Source organism: Myodes glareolus, chromosome 5, assembly GCF_982192425.1.
Source record: "Myodes glareolus chromosome 5, mMyoGla1.1, whole genome shotgun sequence".
In the NCBI taxonomy this organism is placed as follows: Eukaryota; Metazoa; Chordata; class Mammalia; order Rodentia; family Cricetidae; genus Myodes; species Myodes glareolus.
The window spans coordinates 103,977,407-103,989,784 of record NC_142030.1 but is presented as its reverse complement, the minus strand read 5'-3'; the positions used below and the strand labels follow the sequence as shown (position 1 = coordinate 103,989,784).

Here is a 12,378-nt window from a genome sequence, read left to right as displayed (position 1 = left end):
ACAAGCTCTGTGCAGTGTGGGAGAAGGGAAAGAAAAGTCTCTCCACATAGGATCCCTGGGAGCTTTGGAGCAGTCATCTGGTGAACTCCAGGCCAGAAATAGAGCCTGTCTCAAAGTGGACAATGCCTGATGAAGGATCCTCAAGATTGTTCTCTGTCCCCCACACACATGTGCATGCATGCGTATGTTTGCCCCCTACACACATGCACATGGAGAGTAAGTGAAAACAACCCAATGTTACCATCTGGCTTCCATATGCACACACACCACACAGGTACCCCCCCCACCCCCCACAGACACAGGTACACACACAGGTACACAAACACACACACAGAGGCACACACATGGAGGCACACAAACAGACACACACATCATACACAGATGAACACACCTTCACTCCTCCATTACCTTGGTGGGTCTAACCACTGTGCCCTAGCAGGAGGCCAAATGTCCTCTCAAGATGCCTCCACTCAGCCTGTACTCTGCACCCAAGGAACTTAGGTGGCCACCCCATGAAGAACCACACAGGATCAGGACCAGGACTACCTCACCGATAACAAACAGCAGGGTGGCAGCCGCCGTGAGCAGGGTCAGGTGGATGGCTATCACCACCATGCAAAAGGCCCCTCTGGTCCTCTTCTTGGGTATTGGATCTGGAATACAAGAAGAGAAGCAACGGCTTCAGAGGCGCCGAGAAGGAGGCAACTTGTGTCAGGTCACATGTGGGGCAGCAGGGAACTCCTTGGAAAGTAGGAAAGGCACCCAAATCGGTCTCGTTTCTGTTTTTGCCAAAAGGCAAAACGGTCCATGTTTTAGCTCTTCATATGTGTGGCTGGGGAGGAAGAGACAAGCAGATTCCCCAGGGCTTGATGGCCGGTCAGCCTAGCCTACTTGGTGAGCTCCAGGTTAGTGGGAAAAGCTTCCTCAAAAGAAAAGGAGAGGGAGGAAAGAAAGAAAGAAAGGAAGCAAGGAAGGAAGGAAGGAAGGAAGGAAGGAAGGAAGGAAGGAAGGAAGGAAGAAAGAAAGGTGTTGAACACTTGTGGGAGGACAGCTGAGGTTGACTGCTGACTTCATGTCCACACGTGGATAACCAGGTGGATAGACCATGCTCAGTCTTGAACACCGGCACCAGCATGATGCCCAGCCTGTGCTGGAGTCACCAACGCTTACACAGCGAACCACTGAAACTACAGGTTTCATTTACACAGCCTGGGAGGGCGAAGAGGTTTGTTCCTGTTTCCTAAACACTGTGTGAGGCTCGGAGAACTGAGATACTAGGATATAAGGTGCAGGTATTCGGTTCATGACTTTACTCCCTTGGTCTTTGGCTTCATGTGTGTGTGTCTGTCTGTCTGTCTGTCTGTGTACACGAGTATGCATGTGAGCACATGTGTGTATATGTGTGTGTTTCCATACATGAAGATGTATGTGCATGCAAAACATGCTTGGAATAGACAAGCAGAACAACAGGCAAGACAGGGATTCATGACCTTGCCTCAGTTCTATAAGCTGAGGGCATGCTGGGCATGCATTATGAGCATTCAGGGGTGTGCTCTTATATTTGTCCCTCTGTGCCCACAGAACCATATACAGTGGTTCCGTGATGTCTACGCAGGACAACTCCAGAGCCACACAAAAGTACCTAAAACACAGAGATCACTGAGTCCTTTGTACAATATGATGTCTTTTGTGGATGCTGCGCAGTCTTGTGCAAGAGATGGTGTGCAATGGGATAGGAAAGTGAGCTATGCCAGTGTCCCTGGCATCAGGAATCAGGGTGGGGCAGTAAGAGCAGTCATGAAAAATGACTTATGGCAAGAGCATGCAGGGAAACCTTGGAGAAAAGACGGACTGAATGGAAGAAGAACTGGCAAGAGTATCACTGTGGAAATGGTCACGGGTGCTCACCCTGACTCGGCATGCTTTCGGAAGTGGGAGGGGAGACACTTAGTGCATAAGTGTTGCCTTGTAAGTGTGAGGGATAGAGTTTGGATCCCCAGGACCCACATAAATGTTACTTGGAGTGGTTACCCCCATCTGTAATGTCAGTACTAGGGAGACAGTGAAAGACCCTGTCTCAGGTAATAAGTATAGAGCGACTGAGGAAGATGTAGTGTCCATGTACCCTGCGGTGTCCATGTACGTTTCCCACATGCACCCACATACATGTGAACATGCACACCTATACACAAATATGCCAAAAAGAGTTTCCTTCTGACCTAGAGACAGGAGTTTAGGGTTTTGGCTTTGTGACTGTGTCCAACTCTACACACAGTAGAGGGGCTGACGAGGTTCGCACGCTCACATTTACTTGCTTATCTCTTTGAAGATGCAAAGAAAATGTCTCTTCTGTGTGGATTTGGCCCCTGAGAAAGAACTTTCCTAGCTGAGAAACTAAAAAGGGCCTTTGGTAGATCCTCAGGGCCTTCCCTGGGGTAAAAGAGGGAGACGGGGCAGAGATTTCTGGGGGACATTCCAGACTGTGACAGCATACTTGGTGGGTTCCAGAAAAGTGAGGGACCCTGTCTTTAGAAGAAAAGGTGGTTAGTGCCTGAGGACTGTCACTCCAGAGGTTGTTCTCTGCTAGCTCCGTATACACGAGTGCGCGTGTGTGTGTGTGCGCGTGCACACACACACACACACACACACACACACACACACACACACACAGAGAGAGAGAGAGAGAGAGAGAGAGAGAGAGACTGCACATGCAAACACACATGCAAGCATGAGATGTTAAAAGCAGAGGACATTTAAGAGCTAAAGAGAAAGGACTGGATGCAGTTGGAAAGGACACTTTCTGCCAAGACACACTGATCTGAATGACAGCCGACTTTCTACCTGAAACCGTGGAGATCAGACAGAAGTGGCACACTGTGTTCTGTGTGCTGAAAGGAAAGTACTTCCAACCACGAATCTCTTGTGATGAAAACGTCTTCAGGAATGAGTGGAAAGGACAGACAGTCTCAGAGGGAGAATTTAAAAAGACTTCTCCAAACAGGAAATGACATAGAAGGCCTACGCTTCAAAACAGAAAGAGAACAATGGAATGGTTAGAAACGTGACACGCACGTGCACGCGTGCGCGCGCACACACACACACACACACACACACACATACATGATTTTCAAGTCTCTAAAATCACACTCCCTGACTAAAAACAAATATGCTGTCGTTTTACATTGTGCTCAATGCACAGAGAGGAAATTCTTAAGATAATTTCATTTTAAAGTGTAAATGGAAAGTATAAATGGAAAGAAAAGTTCTTTGAGTGCCCTTAAGTGGGAAAATCCTAATTCCAAAAAATGGTGGCGTATTTTGTAAGTATATTGCAATGCCCAGAGAAAGCCCTAAAGAAATGATTGTGGTTTAGATGTGCTCTGTTCCCCATTGGCTCACGTGTGTGAGCACTTGCTCTCTGGCTGGTGATGCTGTTTTAGAATGCTGTAGATCCTTTAAAAGGTGACACCTTGCTGGAGGAAGTGAGTCACTGGGGCGGGCTTTGAGGCTTAACAGCCTGGCCCCACTTCCTATTAACTCTCTGCTTCCTGAGCAAGGATGCAATGTGAACAGCCACCTTCCCTCTCTAGCCGCCACGCCCTCCCGCTGTTGCCACGTACTCACACTGCTACCAGGTCTTCCAGCTGTGGTGACTCCATTCCTCCGGAATTCTAAGCCAAAAAAAAAAAAAAAACCCTCCTTCTCCCTCAAGTTGCTTTTGTCAGGAAATTTTATCACATTGAGGAAATAGACAAAGCAAAAAAAAGGGGGGGTGGAATACATTCAAATGGGATTTCAAAGAGTATTCAAATAATTCATTGGAAATAAAGAAAAACCAGAAAGTAAGAAAGGAAAATAGGTGAAGGGGAAAAGATGGAAATTGCATGATAAGCTGGTCTGTTTGAGCCCTAGTACTTGGTAATTGATACACCTGTAAACAGCCCCAGTCTACCAACCTGAGCACACATGTTGGCAAGGAGAATTACACAACGTGACACAACTACATATTATCTAAAAGAAGTCAAATAGCTGGACTTAAAACTACAGAAAGAAAAAAATGATACAACTGAAAGAAGAAAGATACAAATCACTAAATATAATTAGAGATTTTAATTTTAGTACTTTGCCTACAACAACTGATAAAAACCAGCAAAGATACAGAAGGACAGGACACCATCAACGAATGCCTAGTAAACAGTTCCGGAATGCTCCATCCAGTAACAACCAAGGGCACAGCTGTTTCACCACACACAGAACATCCATTCCCCAAGACTGAGCATATCCTGGGTCAAAACGAGTCCTCAATAAGATGTGAAGGAAACAGGGCTGGGCGCTGGTGAGATGGCTCAGTCAGTTAAATGTTTGATCCACAAACATGAACAGATCACAAGAACCCAGGTAAGAGTCAGCTGCTGTAACGTTCTTCCATAATCCCAGTGCGAGGAGACAGGGACAGGAAGATTCCTCTTAGTCAGTCAGTCTGGTTGAACCTGCAAACCACAGGTTCAGTGAGAAACTTCCAAACAATGGGGGCGGAGAGTTGTCTCAACAGTTAAGGGCACTTGCTGCTCTTCCAGAGGACCCAAGTTCAATTCCCTGCACCCACGCTGGGTGACTCACAAGCACCCCCAACTTCAGTTCCAGCGAATCTGATGCTCTTTTCTGAATTCTGTGGGAATACACGCATGTATGCAAACATATAGGGACACAGACATAAAAAAATGAAATAAAGAAATTTTAAAATAAACTAGTAATAAAAAGGCATTTGCAAATGTCTAAACCAAGTATCATACAGTTGTACGGGACACAGTATTTCTCCCTTAAGACTGGGAGCAAAGAGGGGATATCCATTCCTGTCCTCTTATTCAGTACAGTCGTGGAGATTCCAATGCAATAAAGAACAAAAAGGAAGACACATAGCTCAGAAAAAAATATATACATTTCTATTTGCAAAAGCAAGAGTCAATGCAACAAATCCCTAATAATATTTAAAAGGAATCTAGAGAGCTAATAAGTAGTTTGTCAAAGCTGTAGGATACATGATCAACACCCAATTTTGACAAAGAAGCTAAAAATATAAAATGGAAAAAGAAGCTTATTCAACGAATGGTGCTGGCATAACTAGATATAAACATGTAGAAGAATGAAAATAGATCCATAGCTATCACCATGCACAAAACTCAAATACAAATGAATAAAAGACTTCAATATAAAAATCAACCACACTGAACCTCACAGAAGAGAAATTGGAAAGTACACTTGAACGCATTGGCACAGGAGACCACTTCCTATATATAACTCCAGTAGCACAGACACTGAGAGCAACTATTGATAACCAAGACCTCCTGAAACTGAGAAGCCTCTGTAAAGAAAATGACACGGTCAACAAAACAAAATGACAGCCTACAGAATGGGAAAAGATCTTCACCCACCCTACATCGGACAGAGGACTGATCTCCAAAATATATGAAGAACTCAAGAAACTTGACATCAAAAGAACAAATAATTCAATAAAAAAATGGCGTACAGACGTAAACAGAGAATTCTCAATAAACAAATCTCAACTGCCTGAAAGACACTTAAGGAAATGCTCAACATCCTTAGCCATCAAAGAAATGCAAATCAAAACAACTCTGAGATTCCATCTTACACCAGTCAGAATGGCCAAGATCAAAAACACTGATGACAGCTTATGCTTTGAGAGGTTGTGGGGACAAGGAAAAACTTCTGCATTGCTGGTTTGAGTGCAAGTTGGTACAGCCCCTTTGGATGTCAGTGTGGTGATTTCTCAGAAAATTAGGAAACACTACCTCAATACCCAGTGATACCACTTTTGGGTATATACCTAAAAGAAACTCATTCATACCACAAAGACGTGTTCAGCTATGTTCATAGTAGTGTTATTTGTAATAGAACCTAGAAACAACCTAAATGCCCTTCAACAAAAGGATGAATAAAGGAAATGAGGTGCATTTACCCAATGGAGTATTACTCAGCAGTCAAAAATAATGACATTTTGAAATTTACAGGCAAATGGACAGAACTAGAAAAAAACATACTGAGTGAGGTTTAATATATAATGTTATATATAATATATAATATGTATACAAATATAATATATATTTACTCATAAGTGGCTTTTATACATAAAGCAAAGAAAAATCATCCTACGGTCCACAACCCCAGAGAACCTAGACAACAAAGAGGACTCTAAGAGAGACATTCATGGATCTAAATAGGAGGGGGGAAAAGATAAGACCTCCTGAGTGAATTGGGAGCATGGGGGTCATGGAAGTGGGTAGAAGGGGAGGAAGGGAGGGGAGTGGAGTGGAGATAATGTATAGCTCAATAAAACAATTTAAAAAAAGAACAGAGTGAGAAAGAGCCAGAAGGCAATAAATAAATAAATAAATAAATAAACAAATAAATAAATAAGTTCAATGTCATTGTTATATTCCAATAAAAAACAATTGGAACTAAAATTAAACATAGTAGCATTGGGCCGGAGAGATTGTGGCTCAGCAGTTAAGAGCACTGACTGCTCTCCCAGAGGACCAGAGGTCAGGACCCAGCACTCACATCAAGAGGCTCACAACCACCCTTAACTCCTCCTCAGGGCTTCTGGTGCCCTCTTAAAGTCTCCATAGGAACATACAAGCATGTATACATGCACACACACGTGCATGCACACTCATGCAGAAAGAGAACAAAATAATTTTGTCATTTTAATTTAAATTTTTATTATTTTAATTTAAATTTTAAAAAATTAAATTTTACTCAGGATTTAATTAAAATTAATTTCAAATAATAAAATTTTTAAAATTTACTTTATTAATTTAAAAATTAACCCCCATGGTAATACTATGTTCAGTCCAGAGAAAATAAAATATTCCGATGTTAACAGATACAGATTCAAAATAGATACAGGATTTGTATACACACTCGAAATTACAAAATTCTACTTTGGAAAAATAAAATCAAGAAATGAAGAGATACATTACATTTACAGGTTAAACCTGTGTGGGGCAAAGGTGTTAATTATTAATACATTCATTTAGAGGTGTAATACAACTTGTACCGATACTGCAGCAAAATTTTTATGTAGTAATAGATGGACAAGCTAATACTAAAATGTGTGTGGAAAGGCCAGGCTGTAGAATAACTGAAACACTCTGGAGAGACTGGAATGTGAGAAGAACAGCTCTATCCAGTGCAGTAATCCAGACAGGGTGGCCTGGGGGAAGGGCTAGTCATAGACCCTGTGAACACTGTCCAACCATCCTCGCATGTCTGGAATAAAGTCCACTTGTGGTGGTGTGAAATTATCTTTATGTATTGCTTGATATGCTTTGTGAATATTTCCCCAAGATTTCATGTCAAAAGCATGAAATATATTGGTTTTTAGTTTATGGTCTATATGACCCTATTGAATGTGGTGGGGGAACACAGTATCAGCCTTCACAAAAGCCTTCTAAGTGTTCAGTGTCTAAGACTTAATTCAAAACCATGAAATCATGATATGAATCCACAGTGTTTCTGGTAGGGTTGTCATCACTGCATGGTGTGACTTTGCTGCAGTCTTGGTCCCATGACTTCCCCGAGGATGCCCTCATGTCACACAGTGCCAGCAAGCACCACCACAAGCACCTGTGTGGGACCTGAGACTTTGCGTGTTGGTTACCTGGTTTAACTGTGTGTGGGAAGTGTTCTGCTCTTACACAGCGAGTGTTGAAAACAAAGACAGCATGTCAACACAAAGCGGGCTATCCTCAGATGCTATGGGAAAGAAAAGTTTATCCACATAGAAAATTTTCATAAATACCTATAGCAACTTTATTTGTAGAAGCCCCAAAGAGGAAATAGTCCTAATGCCCCCTGAGGATGAACACTTAAACTGAGGTGCCTTCACCCTGTGGGTCACTACTCACTCTTATGAACTTGTTCCTGGGATCCCACTGTCTGAACGGCTCTCGGGGTATTACACTGTGTGATAAAATTGAAAACCCTGGTTGGGGAAATTATTCAGTGGGCTGGGTGAGCACGTGCCATGGCATTGTGAGGGTCTGAATTAGAATCTCTAGAACCCATCTAATGTTGGCTGCAGTAACACACAGTTCCAACCCAGTGCTTTTGTGGAGAGAGGGGAGGAGAATACAGGAGAATCCCAAGAGACCTGACACCTGAGGTTGTCCTTTGACCTTCACTTGCATGTCAAGCCATATGCACATGCATGTATACACATATAAAATGCACGTGCATGCATCACACCCTCTACTTGCATGTCAAGTCATGTGCACATGCATGCATACACATATAAAATGCACATGCATGCATCACACACATTATACATACTAAAAGAGAAAAAAGCAAATTTTTATTATGCTTTTGTGTATCTCTCTCTCTCTTTCACACACACACACACACACACACACACACACACACACAAACACAAGCCTGCCATAGCACACATGTGGTGGTCAGAGTATAACTTGTTAGAGTCAGATCTCTATTTCCATCATGTGGACCCTGGAGTTGGACTCAGGTCATCAGACTTGGCAGCTTCTACCTTTATCCCGCAGAGCCATCTTGCTAGCCTCATAACCAGTCTTTAGAAAGTCACATATGGGGCTTCAGAGATGACTCAGTGGTTAATAGCATTATCTGCTCTTCCAGAGGACCCGGATTCAATCCCCAGTACCCACATGACAGTTCACAACTGTCTGTAACTGTCCAGTTCCAGGGTACCCAATGCCCATGGCAAAACACTAAAACGCATTTTTTAAAAAGTTAAAAGAAAGATAGTTATATATGATGCCATTTGACTAACGTTCCCACAATATCACAAGTGTAGAGATAGAAATTTGATTGGCCTCTACCTCTACCTACCCCCAGTACCAGGTACAGACTGTGCAACCCTGCCCAGCTTGCCACATGGGCACTGGAGATCTGAACCTAGGTCCTCAGTTTGTAAACTAGGCGCTTACTTAACCTGTTGAGCCATATCCACTGTCCTTGTTTCGCTTCTTTACAGCTACTGCCTTGTTCACCCCTTGCTGTCTGGCTCTCCACCTGTCTCCCACCCACCAGCGAGCAGTCTCAGCTACAGGCCAGTGCACTCAACCTCTGTGCGGCTCTCCAGCCTTCCCAGTAACCTTGGGATAGGGTTCAGAGTCCTCCATCCCACCCTCAATCCCGCTGCATGGAACTCTTTAGATTTCTACGGGCATTCCTTGTGTGTGTGCATGTGGGTGTGCATGTGTGTGTGAGAGAGAGAGAGAGAGGAGAGAGAGAGAGAGAGAGAGAGAGAGAGAGAGAGAGAGAGACCTAAACATGTCTCACTCCTCCCCAACCACTCACCGTCTCATTTCTGTACTTAGTTTCTTTCATCCTTTCAACTTGAGAGGCGACAGCAGCTCTGCCTCCAGGTCCCATCCCAGGTTACATCTATGATGTCTTAAACAATTTTCTGCCTCAGTCGGCATTGTTTAGAAAGGCCAGCCAAGGCAGGGCTTGTCCTCCTCACCTCAGTATGCTTCCCTGAAGGCCAGCGACCTGTTTGTCTAGTATCTTTCTCTGTGCTCACTGTGGTATCCAGAAGGTAGTAGCTGCTGAATATAATGGTCAACTGAATTTTCTAGACTAGTGTATATTTTTTAAAAAATCCAGAGGGTGAGATGGCGAGATTAGTCAGTGGAGTGCTTGCCTAGCAAGCATGAGGACCTGGTTCACATCCCCAGAACCCATGTTCAGAAGGTCAGGAATAGAGGTTGCAAAGAAGGCTCCGTGGCTAATAGCACTTTCTGCACTGCCAGAGGACCTAAGTTCGGGTTCCAGCACGTGTGTCCTGTGGCTCACAACCCCCTTGAACTCCAGCTGATCGCTATGAAAGATCATTCCCGTAGAATGTTCTAGAACGGGAAACCAGAGCTCTCCAGTGGCAAATAAGTCCACCCCGGACTTTAAATGCTGCAAACTCCTGAGGATGTAAACGATACCTCACCCATATAACGCTGAGAGGTCCTCTAAGCCATCTTTAGAGGGCAATGACACAGCTCAGTGCAGAGAGGCACCTACATCCAAGACTGACGCCCTGAGTTCCATCCCAGCATTCCACAGGGAAGAAGGGGAGGACTGATTCTTAAAGCTGTTCCCTGACTGTCACTCATTCACCCTGACATACGCATCACACACACACACACACACACACACACACACACACACACATACACACACACACGCACAAATAAATATGTAAGAAAACTTTTCTGATATTTGAAGTTGTGTTCCATCTAAATTAAACCAGTGACAAAGCTAGAGAAACTGACAGGAAATGAAGAACGTGCTCCCAAGTCAATACATTGGCTATCACAGAAGGCCCTTAAGGCATATTAAAAGCCCCACAAGGCATCCAAATATATACACAGCTTTGGTTTCAGCGCCATTGCTTTTCTTTTTGAAACAAAGCTTCACATAGTTCAAGTTAGCCCCAAACGTTAGCCAAAGATGGCCTTGAACTCCTCATCTTTTTGCCTCTGCCTCCCCAGGGCTGAGATCGCAGGCATGCATCACCCATTTATGTCCTGCTCCGGATTGAACACAGGGCTTCATGTATGCTAGGTAAGCCCCCCACTGTCTGAGCTGCATCTAAGCCCCTGTAGGACTTCCTCTCATCTCTTGACTGGTAACATCATCTCAACAGACACCCAGTGTGTCCTCATGAGATGCTCATTAAGGAGGGAGCCACTGCCTTAATAAGCAACTGGCATTCGTACAAAAGGAAAATACTTAAATATGACTTTTAAAGAGGACCAGACTATACAAAAAATCGACTATACACCAAGGACGCAGCATCTGTGGTCAGCTTTCCAGAAATTCCAGACTGATGCCGTCTAGCTAGTGAGGTCAGGTGTGAAATGCACCAGGTCACATGCCTGCGCTCCCATGGTTGCCTCTTCTCTCTCCCCACCATCAAAGGCTAAGTTTCTGTGCCGTCCCACTACTCGGGAGTCACACTTTACCGTTGATTTCGAAGGTCTCCATAACAGGGAACATGGCTTGGTCAAAACTGGGTCCTTCTTCCGTGCTCCCCAACAAGGCTTCCTCCTTAAGGGTTTCTTTATTTCCCATTGCTAAGTTTTATAGGTGGCCAAAGCCCTGGAGCCAGCAGAAATGCTTCCCCAAGAGGAAGCGGGGCTCCTATTTAACTGCGGCATCTAGCTGGAGACCTGCGCGACTTCCCTTTGGCAATGATTCTACAATTTGCACAATGCTTCCTGATTTCTTACTGTATAGTTGGTTTTTGCTTACACTCAGGCTGTTCACCTGTGGAGCTGTATGTAGGGAAGCTACTGGTTAAGAGGTTGGGGAAGACTCTCCTTGTCCTCAGGACTCTAGGTGACGCCTAAACAGGCCTTTCTCTTCCTTCTGTCTTCCTAACCCTGCATTCGTGCAGACTTAGCTAGCTATCCCAGGATTTCTCCAACCCACACTGGAATCTTCCTTTGCCTCTCTTCAGGTTGAGTTCATCCTTAGACATAATGGGTCCCGGTATCAGCCTCAGAAGCATGACTTGGGACACAGACCGAATCCAAACCTATAGTTTAATAAGGTCCCCATGTGGTTTTTGGCACATTAAAGTTTAGGAAGCAAGCTGGGAAGATTAAAGTGTCAGCTGGGCAAGCGTGGGGACATAAATTCAGATCACCAAAACCTATTCAAAAGCAAAACAACAACAATAAAAACAAGGTGTGGCTGCAGTGTCTGTCACCCCAGAGATGGCAAGATAGAGACAGGTGTCCCTGAGCTCCTTGGCTAGTAGTCTAGTCAATCAATGAGCTCCAGGTTCAGTGTGTGTGTGTGTGTGTGTGTGTGTGTGTGTGTGTGTGTGTGTGTGAGAGAGAGAGAGAGAGAGAGAGAGAGAGAGAGAGAGAGAGAGGTGGAAGGCCAGAGAGATGGCTCAGCTGGTAAAAACTCTTGTAGCCAAAACTTCCAACTTGAATTTGAATCCCAGGATCCACATGGCGAGAAGAGAACTGACTCCCACAAACTATCCTCTGGCCTCCACACATGTATGCACACCATCACACATGTGTGTACATACATACATAACACACACACAATTAAAGTTAAAACACTCTTGCAATCACCTGGGAGATATCTTTCTATAGCACATCGGAAAGGTGTGCATGTTGTGTGCACACGTGTATGTACATGTGTGAATGCACATGTACATGCATGTTTTCCTTTGCACTCTGTGTGTGTGCATACCTCTCTCTCTCTCTCTCTCTCTCTCTCTCTGTGTGTGTGTGTGTGTGTGTGTGTGTGTACATTCACATTCCCTGCAGCTCAGTGAGGTCTAAGCTCATCCCTCTTGTCTCT

At 44.2% G+C, this 12,378-nt stretch overlaps 1 protein-coding gene across 1 annotated transcript in view; it reads right to left on the bottom strand.

Moving 5' to 3' along the window:
- Marco (macrophage receptor with collagenous structure) overlaps positions 1 to 11,184 on the bottom strand; it is a 31,556-nt gene extending 20,372 nt beyond the window's left edge. Inside the window, exons 1-2 of the mRNA XM_048443801.3 lie at positions 11,019 to 11,184; positions 552 to 653 (exon numbers count right to left, since the gene is read on the bottom strand). Of these exons, the coding sequence (XP_048299758.3) occupies positions 552 to 653; positions 11,019 to 11,127 (211 nt within the window). The 5' untranslated portion in view covers positions 11,128 to 11,184. The remainder of the gene's footprint in view (positions 1 to 551; positions 654 to 11,018) is intronic.
- Between the last annotated feature and the right edge of the window lie 1,194 nt (positions 11,185 to 12,378).